The 19,418-nt window shown below is 37.2% G+C and overlaps 1 protein-coding gene across 1 annotated transcript; it reads left to right on the forward strand.

Moving 5' to 3' along the window:
* The first annotated feature begins 1,838 nt into the window (after positions 1-1,838).
* Positions 1,839-18,197, forward strand: LOC132388503 (zinc finger protein 214-like). Its single transcript, XM_059960870.1, has 2 exons — positions 1,839-1,877; positions 10,624-18,197. Exon 2 carries the CDS (start codon positions 11,451-11,453, stop codon positions 12,252-12,254), a length of 804 nt encoding a protein of 267 aa, XP_059816853.1. The 5' UTR covers positions 1,839-1,877; positions 10,624-11,450; the 3' UTR covers positions 12,255-18,197.
* Positions 18,198-19,418: the final 1,221 nt, after the last annotated feature.

Here is a 19,418-nt window from a genome sequence, read left to right on the forward strand (position 1 = left end):
TAAACTGTGAACAACTGTGGTCAGGGACTGATCTCTGGGGTACTCCAAACGCTACCTCCTTCCAGTCTGAAAACGACCAGTCACACACTACCGGCAGTTTATCGATCTCCAGCGAAAAAGCCTAATCACCTACTCCGGATGTTCAATACCATTGCTGACTCTGAGTTTACCACCGTCAAATGCCGGGAGGGACATAATAATCAGAAAGTCTCTGGTCACAGCCGTGTAAATACAATGTGATCTCAGTGGGTGTGTGGCGCATGCTCAGAATGCGAAGGAGACAGACAAACTGAGCCACGTCACAGACTGATGAAGGGGAGGAATGATCCATTTTGACACAGAGAGGGAAGCAGAGAGTTTGATGTTCTGCCTGATGCCGGAACTGTGGCCAGTTAGAAGGTGAAATCTTGTTCATCCAAATTGTTTAGAGTTGTGACAGTGCTTTTTTTTATATCAGAAGGCACCATGGAGACTAAAATTATCTGAGTTGAAATTTTGTCCTTCGCCCACTGATATGCTTTGTAAACTTTTAACAGTGTAGAAAAGTCAAAGGATTTGTGTATAGGAATCACAAACACAACAGCTCGTTAGTTCCGCTGTATCTGTCAGTTCACCAGCGCTTGAATGCCGCCGATCCTTGAATGTGGAGACGGAGATGCGGGAGAAGACAGCGCCCCACTCGCGACAAGGAGAGCCCGAACACGTGACCATGTCCGTGATCTGATCGGATACATCGCCATGACGTTATAGTAGTATGACGTAATTCACTGGCTCTTATTTTGGAAGGGATTCAGTCGGCCATCGCAGATACACCAACACCTTCGCTCTGGGAAGCGGCCGTTCACCTGCTCCGTGTGTGTTAAGAGACTCATTCAGTTAACCCACCTTGTGATGCTCCGGTGAGTTCACAATAAATAGAGGCCACATTTCTCTCCGGAGTGAGCAAAGAGTTTTACTCAATCATCCCAGATGCCGCAACACCAGCAACTTCACATCAGGGAGGAAGTTCAAATCAGCTCCGTGTTAAATGTTTAACCATCACGGTGACTGAAGGCAGCTGCGGGTTCATGAGGGACTGATACTGTCATATTCTGCAGTTTTTGCGGTTGATCATCGCACCCAGGACTGAATCCCGGTAACTGAGCATTGGAGGAGTCTGTTCTGCTGATGTTAGCCTTAAACTAGACTTATGTTTAATATTGTGGAGCTGTGAAAGATAAATCAGTTCTGTATCAGATCCCGTGTCTCAGGTATTCACAATATATACTAGAGAGGCAACTCGGCCGATCTGGTCGCTGCCCATTTTTCTGTTCCATTTCAGTACATCTACCCCTGCCGTTCCCCTCTCGCTTTCCCGGAGATTACAGGTTGTAACTAATCACCACTCTGTGGGATAGGAGATTTCTCTTGAATTTCATGGAAATATATAAATCCACAACACATTACAGACGCTGTTGTGCCAGCCATGTATCTTACTGTAGAAAGTGCTTAGAATTACCCTACCGCATAGCCAGCTATTTTCCTAAGATCCATGTACCTATCTAAGAGTCTCTTAAAAGCCCCTATTGTATCCGAATCTACCACCGTCGCTGTTATGGGATACACGTTGATATTGAGTATATTGTTTCTGGAAACCACTTTCTGCGTTAAAATAGCTGCAGATTTTTCTATACATACAAGAAAAAAAATGAGGTGTGCACATTGAACCGCTGCTTGCAGAAATTTTTAATGGCACCCTCACTACCCATAAGGGCCTGCGCGAAAAAAAATTGACCCGCATTGAAACACTGATGAAATGCGCAGCCGTCAGCGCTGTGACGTCTCCAAGTTTCAAGCATGCGCGCAGTACACAGAAGGCCTTGGAAATATCAGAGCAGGTAAGAGCGATCCTCTGACTTTTTGTCTTAAACACCGATTTCGGGTAATTCCTGAGAAATCCCAACACCATGACCTGCAATCCTGGGAGCTTCCGGCTGATGAGGGAATGGGAACCGATGGATCTCTCAGACAGAGCTGAGCTCCAGCCATCTAAATGCAAGGATTAGGAACCCGGAGAAAGGGAACAAAATCTTTTACATCCGCAGTTGAGAAAATCACCTTTGTTCTGCCTCCAATCACAAGAGGAAAAACTGCAGATGCTGGAAATCCAAGCAACACACACGCAATGTCGGCGGAATTCAGCATTAGTACTCTTTTCCATAGATGCTGCCTGGCCTGCTGAGTTCCTTCAGCATTTTGTATGTGTTGCTTTCTCTACCTCCTCTTGTTCTCGACTTTTCTACCGGTGAGAGCATGTTTTGTCCCATTCTCTCTGGGTACATAATGATATCAAACACTTTTGGCCTGGGCAACAAGTAACTTTCACATCACAAATGTGCCAGACTCCAGTGAGACAAACTACTGCCCTTCCCTTCATATACATTGGCATTGCCATCACTGAGTTCACCACCATCAGTCACCTGGGGGAGGGTTCAGGGGAAATATTTATGTAGAATACAGAAACTGGTGATACCTGTTTGCATTGTGGTGATACAAAAGTTGCTGGAGAATTTGTAAGTGGGAAGAAGTGGAGTGATATTTGGAAATCTGACTTTTTAAAGCGTAATTTAGCAAGCAAACCACATATGGACAACATGCAAAAGCTTTGGTGAGAAAATCCTTCATTATCCATTACAGGCCTGCTACATAGATTGTGTGAGAGTGCAGATGAACTGGATCAAACCCAGAGGAGATCAAAGTTCCTATTGACAGTGATTTGCTAGCTGTGAAAATGAATACCTCTCTATATAAAATTCACTGTGCACATCTTGTCACTGGGTAAAAAATGCACAGTACAAGATTTATCTGCACACTGGATATTACAAATTATAGGGGATATTGGAGGGAAGGAGGGGAGACCTCCAGTGTCCCTGATGCCCTCACCTACTAGGTGTGCTTCCAGCTGCAGCTTGTAACCCTGCACTTTAATGTGTTGGATCTTGAAATGGGTGAATTCCAGATCATCCAGCAGTTGGAAGGGGGTGATAGATATGACATGAAGAGAAGTGAATTACACCCAAGGTGCAGGACATAGGAAACTGGTTGAGAGTCAGGAAGGGGAATGAGGTTAAATAGCCATCAAGAGTACTCTAGTGACCACTGGGGTGGAGTTTCAAGATGGCGACGTAAACATCTGCCTTTTAGGCGCTCTTCACTTTTCTAACTATAATCACCCTTTAATCAAATCTTTTCGAATTTAATCAAATGAGTTGATATTTTCGATTGACTTTATTTTCTTTTAAAACTATATTTGATCTAACTTTGCCGAACTTAAAATGGCTACAAGTAAGAAATCGTCTAAGGAGCCTTTATCTATTGATGCAATTTCTAATCTTCTGGACACTAAACTTGCAAGTTTGGATAGCAAGCTGGAAAGTAAAATGGCAAGTTTGGAAAGTAAAATGGCAAGTTTGGAAAACACGTTTACCACGAAAATGTCTGAACTTGAAGGAGCTGTTAAATCGCTTGATACTAAGTTTCAGTCACAGGCAGCGGATATTCAGCGGCATGAAGATAAGTTGGAGACCCTTGAAAAATTAATTGTTGAAAAAGCATGTACACTTGAGGAGTTGGATAAGAAGGTACAATCGACTCTTAAAGTTGTAAATCAGCATAAGTTTAAAATTTCTGATCTTGAAAATCGATCTCGCAGACAGAATTTGCGTATTATCGGGTTTTCCGAAAAAGTTGAGTCCGGTGATTTAACTGAATTTTTCTCTAATTTACTATGGGAAATTTTCGGTGAAGGTTTGGAAACTAAACCTGTTATTGACCTTGCTCACAGAATTGCGAGGTTTTCAGCTGCGACTGATAAACCACGAGCAGTGATTGTTCGCCTTCATTATCCTCGTGAGAAAAAGCTTTTAATTCGATTAGCTCGTAAAAAAGGTATGACTTCCTACAAAAACTTTCAATTTCGAATTGTTGAGGATTATTCTTATGAGGTTATGAGAGCCAGAATCGCTTTTAAACCAGTGATGGCAGAGATTCACTCGATTGGACTTAAGACAAGCTTTAATGTATCCAGCGAAGCTTAGAATTGTGCTGGACGACAACAGTCAACGATTTTTCAACACTCCGGAAGAAGCGAAGAAATTTGTTGAAGAATTTCGATCTTCTACTGCAACTTGAACTATGTGTTATGTGGAAGATTTTTCGGAGAGAGGATATCTTTCTATTTTAAGTTTTAACCTATGAAGATGGGTTATAACTTTTTATTTTTTGATCTATGGGTCCGGTTTTTTTTTACTAGCATCATTGTTTATAGATGTTCTTTTTAATTTTGATAATATCCTTTTTTTTTCTTTCTGTTTTGGTTATATACGTTTATATTTTGCAATAATGATTTACCTTTTTTTTAAGATGTCGTTTCTTTTTCCCGTAAGATTCTGTTTTTTACAAGCATTTATCTGTTTGCCTGTACTCAGATATGGGACGAATGTTTTGGATTTTTGGGTTTTTTTATATATATATTGTACTGTTTATTATATCCCTTTTTTTAAATGTTATTTTGTCTTTTAACAGATTGCTGAACTCACATTTGTATTTAGTAATATGGCTTTTTCAAAATGGCGTTTCTTCTTCCCATAAGTCTTTGCTTTTGAAACGTCATCTTGTATTTGAATATGGGATTTTTTTTAAAGGTATATTACACTTTTAAATTTTGACGTTTATACTTTTTTTATTAATGATTGTTGTATTATATTAGTTTTCTTTTATTCTGATTGATATATATATATATATATATATATTTGCAACTCTATATCTTAATTTGGGTGTTATGTAGTTTTCTTTTAATCTTTTTTATATAGCTGCCATCTTGAAATGGGGGTAATATTAGTATTAGATTATGCGCCTGCCGCTTGGCTTTTTTTCGAAGGGTGGGGGGAGGGGGTAGGGATCTTTTTTCACGCTTTTGCTTTTTATTTTTTTTGCATTTAGTTTATGGGCCAACTTTAAACTACTAATATTGTTGAGGTGTCATGTTCTCCGGTTGCTCCTGAATCAATTTTCCTCCTTCCTGAATTGTGGGTTATGTGTCTTTCTAACCTTTTATGATACACACAATTAATATTGGTATGATGGATAGATCTGTTAACTTTATCTCCTGGAATACTAATGGTTTAAATCATCCGATTAAACGTAAAAAAATATTTAAAGTATTCCATAGACTGAATGCTAATATTATCTTTGCACAGGAGACCCATATCAGGAGGGAGGATAATCAACGTTTTTTTAGGTTCTGAATGGTCAACAATTTCATTCGAATTGTACCGCTAAAATTAGGGGTGTGTCTATTTTTATAGATCCCTCAATATCGTTTACACATCATGAAATTATCTCTGACCCACAGGGTAGATTTTTGTTGATAACTGGCTTACTCTTCCATCGGAAAGTTGTTCTAGTTAATATTTATGCTCCAAACTTTGACTGCCCTGAATTTTTTAAACGTTTATTTACCTCTCTTCCTAATCTAAATGAATATATGTTGATAATGGGTGGAGATTTTAATTGTTGTTTGAATCCTTCGATGGATAGATCTAAATCGATTCGTACTCTTCCGAATAGATCAGCCCTACTTATTAATTCATTTATGGTTGACTCGGGAATTACAGAAATATGGCGGTTTTTGAACCCTAAAGATAAAGAATTTTCATTTTTTTCACATGTATATCATAGCTATTCTAGAATTGACTATTTTCTTATTGATCATCGGTTATTAACGGATGTTATTGATTGTAAATATGATTCTATTACTATTTCGGATCATGCACCTTTGAAGTTATCTATTAAGATTTCGGACTATTCCAATAATACCAGATCTTGGAGGCTTAACGCTACTTTGCTTCAAGACCCAGAATTTATTACTTATATAAAACAGCAAATTGACTTGTTCTTCTCTACAAACTGTACTGAAGAAATCGACAGAGGAATACTTTGGGACTCTTTTAAGGCTTTTATTCGTGGTCAAATTATCTCATATTCTGCTGGTAAAAGAAAACAAAGATATTTAGATATTGCTTTATTGGTGGATAAAATCAAGGAAATTGATAAGATTTATTCCGTGACTCCTACCAAAGAACTTTATAAGAAGAGAGTTGAGCTTCAAATGGAACATAGTTTACTATTATCTTCTTCAATTGAAAATCAATTAATTAGGACCAGGGCTCAATTTTATATTCATAGTGACCGTACTGGTAAACTGTTAGCTAATCAATTAAAGGCTATCTCGACTAAGCGACAAATTATTAAAATTCGCAAATCAGACGGTAATTTAACTACTGATCATAAAGAAATTAATAATACCTTTCAAGATTTTTATAAATCTTTATATCATTCAGAATTTGATGGTGACCAGTCCATGATAGATAATTTTTTTAACAATTTGAATATTCCTAAACTGACTGATGAAGACCATAGCCTGTTAGATGCTCCTATTTCTATGGTGGAAATAGGAGAGGCTATCTCATCAATGAATTCAGGGAAAGCTCCTGGTCCTGATGGTTATATAGTAGAATTTTTTAAAACTTTTTCTTCTTTGCTTTCTCCTTGGTTATGTGAAATTTTTAATGATGCGTTTGCTAAGAAGAGATTACCTCAATCTTTTTATGAAGCTAATATTTCTCTAATTCTTAAAAAAGATAAAGATCCTACTTTATGTACATCTTATCGCCCTACATCACTATTAAATGTAGATTCTAAGATTCTTACAAAAATTTTAGCTATTAGATTAGAAGAAGTACTATCTCAGATTATTTCAGAAGATCAAACTGGTTTTATGAGGAATCGGTATTCCTTTTTTAATGTTAGAAAATTGATTAATATAATTCATACTTCACCACCCACAATCCCAGAATGTGTTATTTCATTAGATGCTGAAAAAGCTTTTGATAGAGTTGAATGGATATATTTATTTAATACATTGAGAAATTTTAATTTTAGTCCTAACTTTATATCATGGATTAAATTAATATATCATAAACCTGTTGCTTCTGTTTTTACAAATAACTACAGATCCTCTTTTTTTCAATTATCTCGTGGTACGAGACAAGGCTGTCCCTTAAGTCCTTTATTATTTAATATTGCATTAGAACCTTTAGCTATTGCTATTCGTGAATCTCCTAATATTTTTGGTATTACCCGTAATGAGAAGTTATACAAATTATCTCTTTATGCTGATGATTTGCTGTTATATATTTCTGACCCTGATAGGTCTGTTCCTGCTATTTTATCCTTGTTGGTTCAATTTGGTACTTTTTCTGGTTATAAACTAAATTTAGATAAGAGTGAATTATTTCCTTTAAATGCACAAACTTTATTGAGTGATAGGATACCATTTAAAGTTGTTACTGATAACTTTACCTATCTAGGTATAAAAATTACCAAGAAATATAAAGATTTATTTAGACTGAATTTTTTACCTATGCTTCATCAAATTCATCAACTTACTACAAGATGGTCTCCTTTGTTTTTATCATTAATTGGTCGGATTAATGCTATTAAAATGATGATTTTACCGAAATTTTTATACTTATTTCAAGCCCTACCAGTTTTTATTCCTAAATCTTTTTTTGATAACATTGATTCAAAAATTTCCTCATTTGTGTGGCAAAATAAAAACCCTAGGTTAAGTAAAAAGCAATTACAAAAATCAAAAAAAGCTGGTGGTTTAGCTTTACCCAATTTTAGATTTTATTATTGGGCAAATAATATTCGTAATTTATTGTATTGGAAACTAGATTTGGATTCACCACTGTGCCCACAGTGGGTAAATTTGGAATGTAATGAGGTAAAGGGATATTCTCTATTCTCTGTTCTTGGTTCTTGTCTTCCTGCGGATTTAGTTAAATTTAATAAACAAATATTTAATCCTGTTATTAAACATACATTACGAATTTGGTTTCAATTTCGTAAGTTTTTTATTTTGAAAAACTTTGTTCTTGATAGCCCTATCTTATTTAATTTTTTTTTCATACTCTCCTGGACAGATCAAGCTTTTAACATATGGAAAAGGAAAGGTATAAAATGTTTTCGTGATCTCTTTTTTGAAGATACTTTGATGTCTTTTGATCAACTTTCCAACAAATTTGAATGACCTAAATCTAATTTTTTTCAGATATTTACAAATTAGAAATTTCTTACATAAAGTTTTACCATCTTTTTCTAATTTAACTTTGGTGGACATTACAGATTTGATTTTTACCTTAAATCCTTGTCAGAAGGGATTAGTAGCTTTTATTTATAATATGATTATGAAGATACAACCAGAAATATCAGTTAGAATTAAACAAGAATGGGAAAAAGAAGTTCAATATAACATATCAACAGATAAATGGGAAAAAATTTTGCAAATGGTTAATTCTTCTTCTATATGTGCTAAACATGCTTTAATACAATTTAAAATTGTACATAGAGCTCATATGTCTAAAGATAAACTTGCTCGATTCTATTCTCATATTAACCCTCAATGTGACAGATGTCATTCAGAAGTGGCCTCATTGACCCATATGTTCTGGTCATGTCCCACTTTACATAATTATTGGAAGGACATATTTACTACTATTTCCTCAATTTGGAATATAGATTTACAACCTCATTTTATTACTGCAATTTTTGGCATACCAAATGAAGATGGTAATCAGTTTTCCCCTTCAATCAGACGAATGATTGCTTTTGTAACATTAATGGCCGGAAGGTCTATATTACAAAATTGGAAAGAAGTAAATCCTCCTACCACATTTCAATGGCTTTCTCAAACTATTTCTTATCTGAGTTTGGAAAAAATTAGAAGCACTATTTTTGACTCATCAATTAAATTTGAAGAAACTTGGAGACCGTTTATTCGACATTTTCATATGAATTAATTTGGCCTTTTCCAGACCTTCTTTCTGCTTATTCATGTTCAGGTATGGAGTTCCGGAGTTCTTTGACACTATCATATACTTGTAAACTGTTATTATTGCCCATGTTAGTTTAGTTTTTTAATATATATTTTTTCACATATTTTTAATATTTTCTTTTCTTTTTTAATGGTTATTTTTGTTTTTTTTCATATAATCATGTGGACTTGATTGATTAAGGTATTTTCTTCTGTTGATGTTTAGTAGGATATTGTTATCTTATTATCAATGTGATTTCAAGTCTATTGCATTCATAATTTACTCATTATTATGTTATGTTTTTTGTGTATATATGAAGATCAATAAAAAAGATTGAAAAAGAAAGAAAGAGAGTACTCTAGTGACCATGCCCTACAACAACGGGTGGAACACTTTAGAAACTGTTGGGGGGAGGAAATTCAAAGGGCTGATAAATGGATTTGTTAGTTAGGGGAACAGAACAAGTGGCGACTAATATCTTAGTGGTAAGGCTTACTAGAGGTAGTGGCGGGTGCTGATATGGTTAAAGTAAGTTGTAGGGGGAATGGGAGCTAAAATGACAGAACAGATAGTGGAGATGGTGAATTGAATTGACTTTATTATGTACATCCTTCATATAGATGTGCAGAAATATTTACGTTATGTTACTATCTAAATATGCAATGTGTAATTTAAATTGATTTATAATAATTAGTTTATATATAGGACAGTCAAGAAAACATAGAAATCAATTAATCAGTCTGATGGCCTGGTGGAAGATGATGTCCCAGAGCTTGTTGTTCCTTTTGCTGGTTTACCATTTCCTGGATGGTAGCAGCAGCAGGAACAGTTTGTGGTTGTGGTGAATTTGGTCCCCGATATTCTTTGGGCTGTTTTTACACACCTCCATACCCCTACTATCCAGGCTCCCATCCAAACTTCTTTTAAATGGTGAAACTGTGCTCATATTCACCACTTGTGCTGACATCTCATTCCACACTCTCACAATCATTTCAGTAAACAGCTTTTCCAAATGTTTCCATTAAATTTTCACCCTCCCCACTGACCCATGACCTCTGGTTGTCATCCCACCCAACCTCAGTGGAAAAAGCTGCTTGCATTTACCCTATCTATACTCTCTTGATATTCTGTACTTCTAACAAATCCTCAAAGCAATGTATAATTTCCTTGTTTATGTTTAGAGCCTTTTCTAGGTGTACAGGATGATGAGGGGCATTGATCGCGTGCACAGCCAGAGGTTTGTTTTCCCAGGGCTGAAATCTCTAACACGAGGGAGCAGAGTTTTATGGTGCTTGGAAATAGATACCGAGGGGAAGTCAGGGGTAAGTTTTTTACACAGAGAGTTGTAGGTGCATGGAATGCACTGCCAGATATTTGTATGAGATTGTTTCAGTTACTGTGGGGCCAGGATCCCATGCAGCTCAGTGGGAACAGGGAATAATACCAATGGAGAGTCAAACTGAGCCAGGTTGCAGATTGGAGATGGCAGAAATGCCCCATTCTTACAGAGACAGGAAGAACACCAGAGAGTTTGATGGTCATTCCAAATACCAGCACTGTGCACAGTTAGAAGATGATTTCTCTGTCCTATTTGGGTTAAACCTCACTGTAGCTGTGTGATGTCAGATCACACCTTGGCAACTCAAGTGATCTCATCTGAAATGTTGTCTTAAACCCATTGATGGATTTTGTAAATCTTTTTCAGGTTAAAAATGGCAAGGAATTTGTCTACGGGAATCTCGAACACAAAACACCAGTTTTGCTGTCTCTGTCCAGATACATAAGAAGTGGAGCAAGGGATTCACTCGATCATCCTTCCTGCTCAGACTGTGGGGAGGGATTCACTCGGTCATCTGAACGACTGGCACACCGGTCATTTTAAACAGGTGAGGAACCCATTCATCTGCTCAGACAGTGGGAATGGATACAGTTGGTCATTTCATCTGAAGGGACATCACCAAGTTCACACTGGGACAAGGCCATTCACCTATTCTGTGTGTGAGAAGGGATTCAGTCGGTCATCCCACCTGTGGACACACCAGTCAGTTCACACTGGGCAGAGGCTGGTCCTTTGGTGAATTTGGGGAAGGATTCACTCGGTCATCTGACCTAATGGTTCACTAGCAAATTCACTCCGGGGAGCGGCCGTTCACCTGCTCAGACTGTCGGAAGGGATTCACTTGGTCATCCACCCAAATGGCTCACCAACGAGTTCACACTGGGCAGTGGCGGTTCACCTGCTCAGACTGTGGGAAGGGATTCACTTGGTCATACCAACTGAAGGTGCATCAGAGAGTTCACACTGGAGAGAGAACATTCACCTGCTCAGACTGTGGGAAGGGATTCATTCGGTGATCTGAACTGAAGGTACATCAGAGAGTTCACACTGGGGAGAAGCCGCTCTCCTGCTCAGACTGTGGGAAGGGATTCACTCAGTCATCTGAACTGAAGGCACATGAGAGAATTCACACTGGAGAGAGGCCATTCACCTGCTCAGACTGTGGGAAGGGATTCACTCGGTCATCCACCCTAATGGTACACCAACGAGTTCACAACGGGCAGCCGCCATTCACCTGCTCGGACTGTGGGAAGGGATTCATTTGGTCATGCCAACTGAAGGTACATCAACGAGTTCACACTGGGGAGAGGCCGTTCACCTGCTCGGACTGTGGGAAGAGATTCACTTGCTCATCTGAACTGAAGGTGCATCAGCGAGTTCACACTGGGGAGCGGCCATTCACCTGCTTAGAGTGTGGGAAGGGATTCACTCAGTCTGCCCACCTACGAGCACACAGGTCAGTTCACACTGGGGAGAGGCTGTTTACCTGTTTGTACTGTGGGGAGGGATTCATTTTGTCAACTCAGCTACTGAGACACCAGTCAGTTCATAGTGGGGAGAGGCCATTCACCTGCTCAGACTGTGGGAAGGGATTCACTCAGTCATACACCCTAATGGCTCACCAGCGAGTTCACACCGGGGAGCGGCCGTTCACCTGTTTGGACTGTGGGAAGGGATTCACTTGCTCATCTAAACTGAAGCTACATCAGAGAGTTCACACTGGAGAGAGGCCATTCACCTGCTTAGGCTGTGGGAAGGGATTCATCACATCATCTGAACTGAAGGTACATCGGAGAGTTCACACCAGAGAGAGGCCATTCACCTGCTCAGACTGTGGGAAGGGATTCACTGGGTCATCCCAACTACAAGCACACCAGTCAATTCACACTGGGGAGAGGCCATTCACCTGCTCAGTCTGCGGGAAGGGATTCAGTCAGTCATCTAATCTGAAGGTACACCTGCGAGTTCACACTGGGAAGAAGCCATTCACCGTCTGAAGCCTGAATTTTACCTCTGCATAGACGCTACTTGTGTGTTCTTGTGCCTGTGTCACTCTGCCAAAACGCTAGTTGGCGTTGGGGTTCTATGCTACTGTGTTGCATTGACTCGTGCTGAGTTGGGAACGATGGTGACTGCTGACTACATCTTGTTGGAGTTCGAGCTAATCGATGTTGAACAAGAGTTACTTTTATTGAAATTACTGCAGCGCAGGAAAGAGAGAAGTTTTTCCATTACTTTGTGCAGTCCACAATGTCCAAACCGATGTTTGTGAAAATTTCTTTGCACGAATTTGATGCCATTTTCAAGTGTTTATTCTCTGCCGTTGAAGAGTCATGCAAATGTACATATTTTCTGACTACATCACTTATCCTTTCCTCGACTTGGTCCACTTTCCAACTTCGAAGCAACTGGAAATTCATAGGAGGAAACTGGCTGCTGCCAAGTGAACCATTCACAGTTCTTGCGGTCTGTGTCACCACGACGCATAGCTACATTTTTGGGAATGTGCACGTTAGGCTACATTAGGTAAAAGACTTTCTTGGAGGCGCTACATGGAGTGGTTAGCTTTCGGGCCTTGCTCCACTCATTTTAAATTGTCTTACCACCCCTTTAATATCTTTATCAAAGTGTTTATAACAGTTTTATATGTTTGAATTTGGATTTTAATCGACTGAAATGGCTTATAGAGGAAGAAAGGCATTAGCTGAAGGCGAGGAAACTGGCAATGGAAATGGGAAGAAAGAAGATGTCTTTGAACCGCCTAAAGAGTTTCAACTTACTTTACAGGCTATCTCGAATCTTTTGGATGAAAAACTGGATAAAAGGTTTACTACTTTGGAAGTATGGTTCAAGGAGAGCTAAGGTGGATTGGCAACACTTGAAAAGAAGAATGAAAAACAGCAGTGACAAATTTCAGTGCCTTATAAGCTGGAAAACAGAGAGATCACAAATTGAATTCTTTGGAAAAGAAACGAACTTCGATCACTCATACATTGGAGCAGAATAAAGTCAGGTTTACTGATTTGGAGAGTCGAAGCCACAGACTGAATTTGCGAATAATAGACTCAGTGAGGACATTGAGAGCAGGGATCTTACTCATTTTTTTCTCAATTCTGAATGGAGGTCTTTGGCTCAGAGGTTTTTCTTCTCTTCCTGCGCTCGACCGCACACATCGGGCGCTGAAACCAAAACCGTCGAAAGGGTTAAAACCGCGTCATGTAATTCTACGATGTCACAATGTGAATACTAAGGAGCTCTTCATTCCGATTGCTCATCAGAAAGGAGTTACTGAGCATCAGCATCTTTAGTTTCATTTTGCTGAAGATTGTTGTCCTGAGGTTATGCAAGAAAGATCGCGTTTTAAAATGGTGATGTCAGAATTATATCAGAGGATTCTTCATCTGGCTTTGTTATATCCCTTTCACCTAAGGGTTGTTCTGCCTCATAGATCATTTAAATGGTTACAATCCATGGATGAAGCAAAACAATTTCTCGAAGATCTAAGCTTGAATGCAGATGTTTAATATTTTGAAGATCAATATTTGTGTTTGGATGTCTATAAAATTTACCATTCCTTTATGTCTGTGTATATCTGGTTTATTTGTTAACAACCAAATTTATTAGTTAATAAATTTGGACACTTTAGAACTTCGCCCTTGGGTTGATTACAGTCGTACTGTGTTCTGATGTACGGATATTTATTATGTTTCCATGTTAAAGTTCCTTTCTTTTACATTCATTGTTTTAGTTTTTTTATTTTTAATTGTTTGCTTTTGAAAATTAATAAGACTCTGATTTGCTGAATTTTTTTTTCTTGAAGTATTATTAAGATTGTATTTTGTGTCATTTTTAAAGACGTCATTTAAAACGGTCTGCAATAGGCTGTTTTCTTTGAAATGTGTTTGACATTCCTCATAATTTTTTGACTATGGATGGTTTGTTTATATTTTTGTAATTTGGAGATTTTTCCTCATGGGAGATGGGGGTAGTGAGGTTCTTAGATAGTTCTCTGGCTCTCTATTGGCCAGGTTTTTGGTCTTTGTGGGTGGGGGAATAGGGCTATTAGTCTAGTATTTTTCTTTTGGGCTGAATTGAATCTACAAAAATGTCTCTGTTGTCATATCTTCTGGTTCCTCTTTAAACTTTCCCTCTTCCTGATTCGTTTCCTATGCAATATGGTTAACACTTTACATACTACACTGTTTATTTAAGGACAATGGATATCATTAATTATTTTGGAATTATTAATTTTGTTTCATGGAATACAAATGGTTTGAATCATCCAATTAAATGCAAGAAGATTTTTAGAGTTTTTCATAGACTGAATGCTCAGATTATGTTTGTGCAGGAGGCTCGTGTGAGGAAGAATGATAATCAGTACTTCTTTAGGTTTTGAAAAGGCCAACAGTTTCACTCATTGACTAAGGTGAAAGGTGTTTCTTTTTTCTAGACTCCTGAAACTCATTTCTTCACTATGATACAATTTCAGACCCATATTGTAGATCTCTATTAGACACTGGTTAACTTTATAAAGATAAATTAGTTTTGGTTAATAGTTATGCACTGAATACTGACTATCCTGAATTCTTTAAGCACGTTTTTGTATTTTTTCTCAATTTAAATGAATATATGGTAATATTGGGTGGAGATTTTAATTGTTGTCTGAATCCTATGATGAATGGTGGTTCAACTCTATGTTACTTCATGGCATAAGTTTTGTTAATTTCATTAAAGAACAGATTGCCTTTTTTCTTTTCTACTAACTCAATGGAAGAAATTTTCAGTGGGATATTATGCAATACCTTTAAATCATATATCTGAGGGCAAATTATCTCATACTCTGCTGGTTTGAAAAAACAAATTCTTAATGAAATATGTACATTGGTTAATAATATTAAAGAAATTGATAGAAAATATTCTTTTGCTCCCATTTTAAATCTTTATAAAGAGAGAATTGAACTTCAGATGCAACATCGTTTGTTATTAGCATCCCCGATTGAAGATCAGTTACTTAAAACTAAGAGTCGATTTTATAAATATGGTAATAGATCAGGAAAATTATTGGGTGACCAATTAAAAGTGATTTGGCAAAACTTCAGATTAATAGGGTTTGCAAACGGGAAGGTATTTTGACGGTTGACCATGGTGAAGTTAACAAATCTTTTCAAGAATTTTATAACAATTAGAATTTCCTGATGATTCTACCATATTGCATGAATTTTAAAAGAAATTAAGTATTCTGAAATAATCAGTTAATGAACGTTTAGTATTAGTCACACCCATTACTGAAGGGGAAGTAAGCAATTTAGTCAATGAATTCTGGTAAAGCACCTGGTCTGGATGGTATACTGCTGAATTTTTCAAATCTTTTTCTGATTTACTTTCTCCTGGTTAGGTAAAAATTTTAAAGATGCTTCATTTATAGGTAAATTACCACAATCCTTTTATGAAGCATCTATTTCTTTAATTCCTAAAAATGATAAAGATCTCACTGAATGTGCATCATACAGACCTCGATCTTTGTTGAATGTGGAATCTAAAATTCTTTCTAAAATATTAGCAATTAGATTGAAGAAGGTATTGCCAAAAAATTGTCTCTGAGGATCAGACAGGATTTATTAAAAATCATTATTCACATTTTAATGTTTGGAGATTAATGAACATTGTATACACTATTTTATCTAAGACTCCAAAATGTTATCTTGCTCGAAAACGAGAAGGCGTTTTATACACTTGAATGGGAATTTTTTTTACTATATTTGATAAATCTAATTTTAGCCCAAAATTTATATTTTGGATCCAATTGATATATCATATACTTTTGGCGTCTGTTTCACTAATAATCAGAGATCCCCTTTCTTCAGGCTTTTCCAAGGTACTAGACAAAGCTGACCTTTGAGACTCTTACTATCAGCCCTTGGCATCCCTATTCATGATTCACCCAACTTATTTGGTGGTACGCATGGGAATGGGACGCATAAAGTATCGCAATATGCAGATGAACTGTCACTATATATTTCTAATCCAGAGAAATCCATTCCTGCAGTAATAACACGACTTCCTCAGTTTAGTAGTTTTCCTGCCTATAAACTGATTCTGAATAAAAGTGTGCTTAATCCATTAAATATGCAATTCACAATGAGTAGACAGTCATCATTTAGATTGGTTGCTGATTATTTATTTGGGTGTTAAAATTACTAAGAATCGCAACAATTTATTTAAAGTTAATGTTTACCCTTAATTGATCATGTTAAACAATTGTTTACTAAATGGTCCCCATTGTCCTTATCCTTGATTGGTTACATTAATGCTATTGAGATGATTTTTTTTACCTAAATTTCTGTATCTATTTTATGCAATATCATTTTTTATCCCTAAATCTTTCTTTTTGATATTATTGATTCTAAAATTTCTTCATATATACGGCAGAATAGAAATTCCTGCTTAAGGAAGAAATATTTACAGCAGTCAAAACAGGAAGGCGGATCCTAGATTTTATTATTGGGCAATTAATATTCGATATTTAACGTTTTGGACACAAGAGATGGTTGAAACTTAGTGTCCAGGATGGATGAACCTCGAGCGTGAGTCTGTACAGGAGTTTTCATTGGCTTCTATTTTAGAGGCTTTGCTCCCCTTTGCACTTACTAAATTGAATAAACAAATGGTAAATCCAATAATTAAACGTAAAATAGGAATATGGTTTCAATTTTGTAAAGTTTTTGGACAATAAAAATATACTCTCAAGTTCTATTATATCTTTTTTTTTCTTTCAACCGTTTAAATTGATCAAGCTTTTCTTTTACGGAAAACAAAGGGAAAATTATGTTTTCGTGACTTATTTATGGCTGATTGTTTTATGTCTTTTGAACAGTTTTCTAATAAATATGATTTCCCTAGATCACACTTTTTCTGATATTTACAGATTAGAAACTTTTTGAATGTTATTTTACTTTCTGTTCCGATATCACATCAAATTGAAGTTACGGGGAAAAAAAGTTCAAATCCATATCAAAAGAGTTTATTATCATTTATTTATGATTTAATTATGAAAATACTCTTAGATACTTCTGATAAAATTAAGAATGGGTCGGAAAGAGAACTTTGGATACATTTACCTGTACAGAAATGTGAGAAAATTCTTCAATTAGAAAATACCTCTTCAGTGTGTGTCAGACATGCCTTCATGCAATTTAAGATGGTTCAAAGGGCACATGTGTCCAAGGATAAGTTAGCTCATTTTTACTGCCATTAAATCCTGTCTGTGATCAATGTAATTCCGAGGTAGCTTCATTGAAACGTATGTTCTGCTCTTGTCCTCTTCTAAAAATAATATTGGAAAGATATATTTGATATTATCTCAGTAGTTCTGCGTATTGATTTACAGCCACATCCTGTTATTGCAATATTTGGACTACCAGTGATAGATTCTAGTCAACTATCCTCATCAGCTTGTCGTCTAATTGCATTTGTTACATTAATAGCCAGAAGACCCATTTTACTTGAAGGATTCCAATCCCCCAACTACCTTGTAAAGGTTTTCCCAAGATGTAGCATGTCTAACCTTGGAGAAAAAAAAATACGAGTGGTACCGTGGATCCTTCGGTTAAATTTGAAGAGACTCGGAGAGCATTTATTCAATAATTTCATATGATGTAAGTTGACCCTTTCCGAATCTTGTGTAATAAGGTTTTGTTCATGTATAGAGGAGCGGAGTTAATGACAAATAATAATTTCAGCCATTGTGATTTGACAGCCCAACCTTTCTCTATTTCTTTTTATTTAGATTAGTTTTTTTTTCTAGTTTAGGGTGTTTTCCCTGTATAGAATATTTTTTTCATGGTTAGTTGCTGTGAGATTGGGAGGTTAAATTATATTTGTCATTTGGAATTGGTGTTTTTACATGTTAACCGTTATTAATGTAATTCCGACCTCTTTATATTATTAATATTATTGCTATGCTTATTAAATTTGAAACTTAATAAAAAGATTGAAAAGGAAAAGAGAATTGCCTGCTACCAGGTGGTCCACTCACAGTTCTTGTCGTCGGCGTCGCTGCGACGCGTAGTTACAGTTTTAGGAATGTGCACGTTAGGCTACGGCATACTGTACAGCCGAGGGTGTAGCGTCGGGTACGCGGCTACGTAGAGCCTACGACGTAGCCTCGACGGAGAAGAATAATTCAGGCTTCAATGTGTGGGAAGGGATTCACTCGGCCATCTCAACTACAGAGACACCAGCGAGTTCACGCTCGGGACTGATCACCTGCGCAGACTTTAGGAGGAGATTTTCACAGCCAAATCAACCAAAAGTGCATCAGTGAGTTCACACTGTGGAGAGGTTGTTCATCTGCTGTGAATGAGGGAAGCGATTCACTCAGTCATCTAACCTTACGTAACTTTCGCTTCAGCTGGCAGTTTAATATACGGGGTGATAGTCCCCCCCCCCCCCAGCCCGTCCAAACTTAAGAAATCTCATTTGGGTGAATGTTGTGTGATGTGTCCCATGTTACAGATCAGTACCCTGAAATTACAAACGATACACAATATGCAATTAAACGATTCAGCTCTATATTTCTTACTTTGACTATAGAGTTAGTAAAGAAAATGAATAAAAAAGGAAAAAGGGCCCGTTCTCTCCATTCACGTCTTCTCATTTCTCCCCAGCAAAAAACCGTGAAAATATCTCTTCCAGACTCACAAGAAAGAATATTTCTGTCATTGCATAGCCCCTCACTCGAGAAGCCTATTTCCTCCAGTCCTAACATAAACATTGCTGCTACAGAGAAACCATTACCTCAGCAGCGAAACATTACAGAGAGACCGTTACTTTAGCAGTGAAACCTTACTGCGTGTTACACTTACCACACACTACCGTTTCACACTGGGAGAACGTTTCACTGAGCTGCATGCTGGATATTTGTCCATCACCGTTGCTGAATGCAATGTCGAGAGTGACTGTCGGTGCTGAACTCTGCAATTATTGGTACTGCTCACCACACCCAGTTCTGTACCCTGGTCACTGGGCATGAGAGGGGTTTCTTCTGCCGCATATTCTCCTTTAATGGGACTAGATCTGTGACAAATGAATCATTTCTATATTAAATGCTGTCTCCGGTACTTAGTGAATTTATAACACACCTAGTGTACAGCAGAGAGTGA

The sequence above is a fragment of the Hypanus sabinus genome, unplaced genomic scaffold (genome assembly GCF_030144855.1).
Source record: "Hypanus sabinus isolate sHypSab1 unplaced genomic scaffold, sHypSab1.hap1 scaffold_336, whole genome shotgun sequence".
Classification (NCBI taxonomy): Eukaryota; Metazoa; Chordata; class Chondrichthyes; order Myliobatiformes; family Dasyatidae; genus Hypanus; species Hypanus sabinus.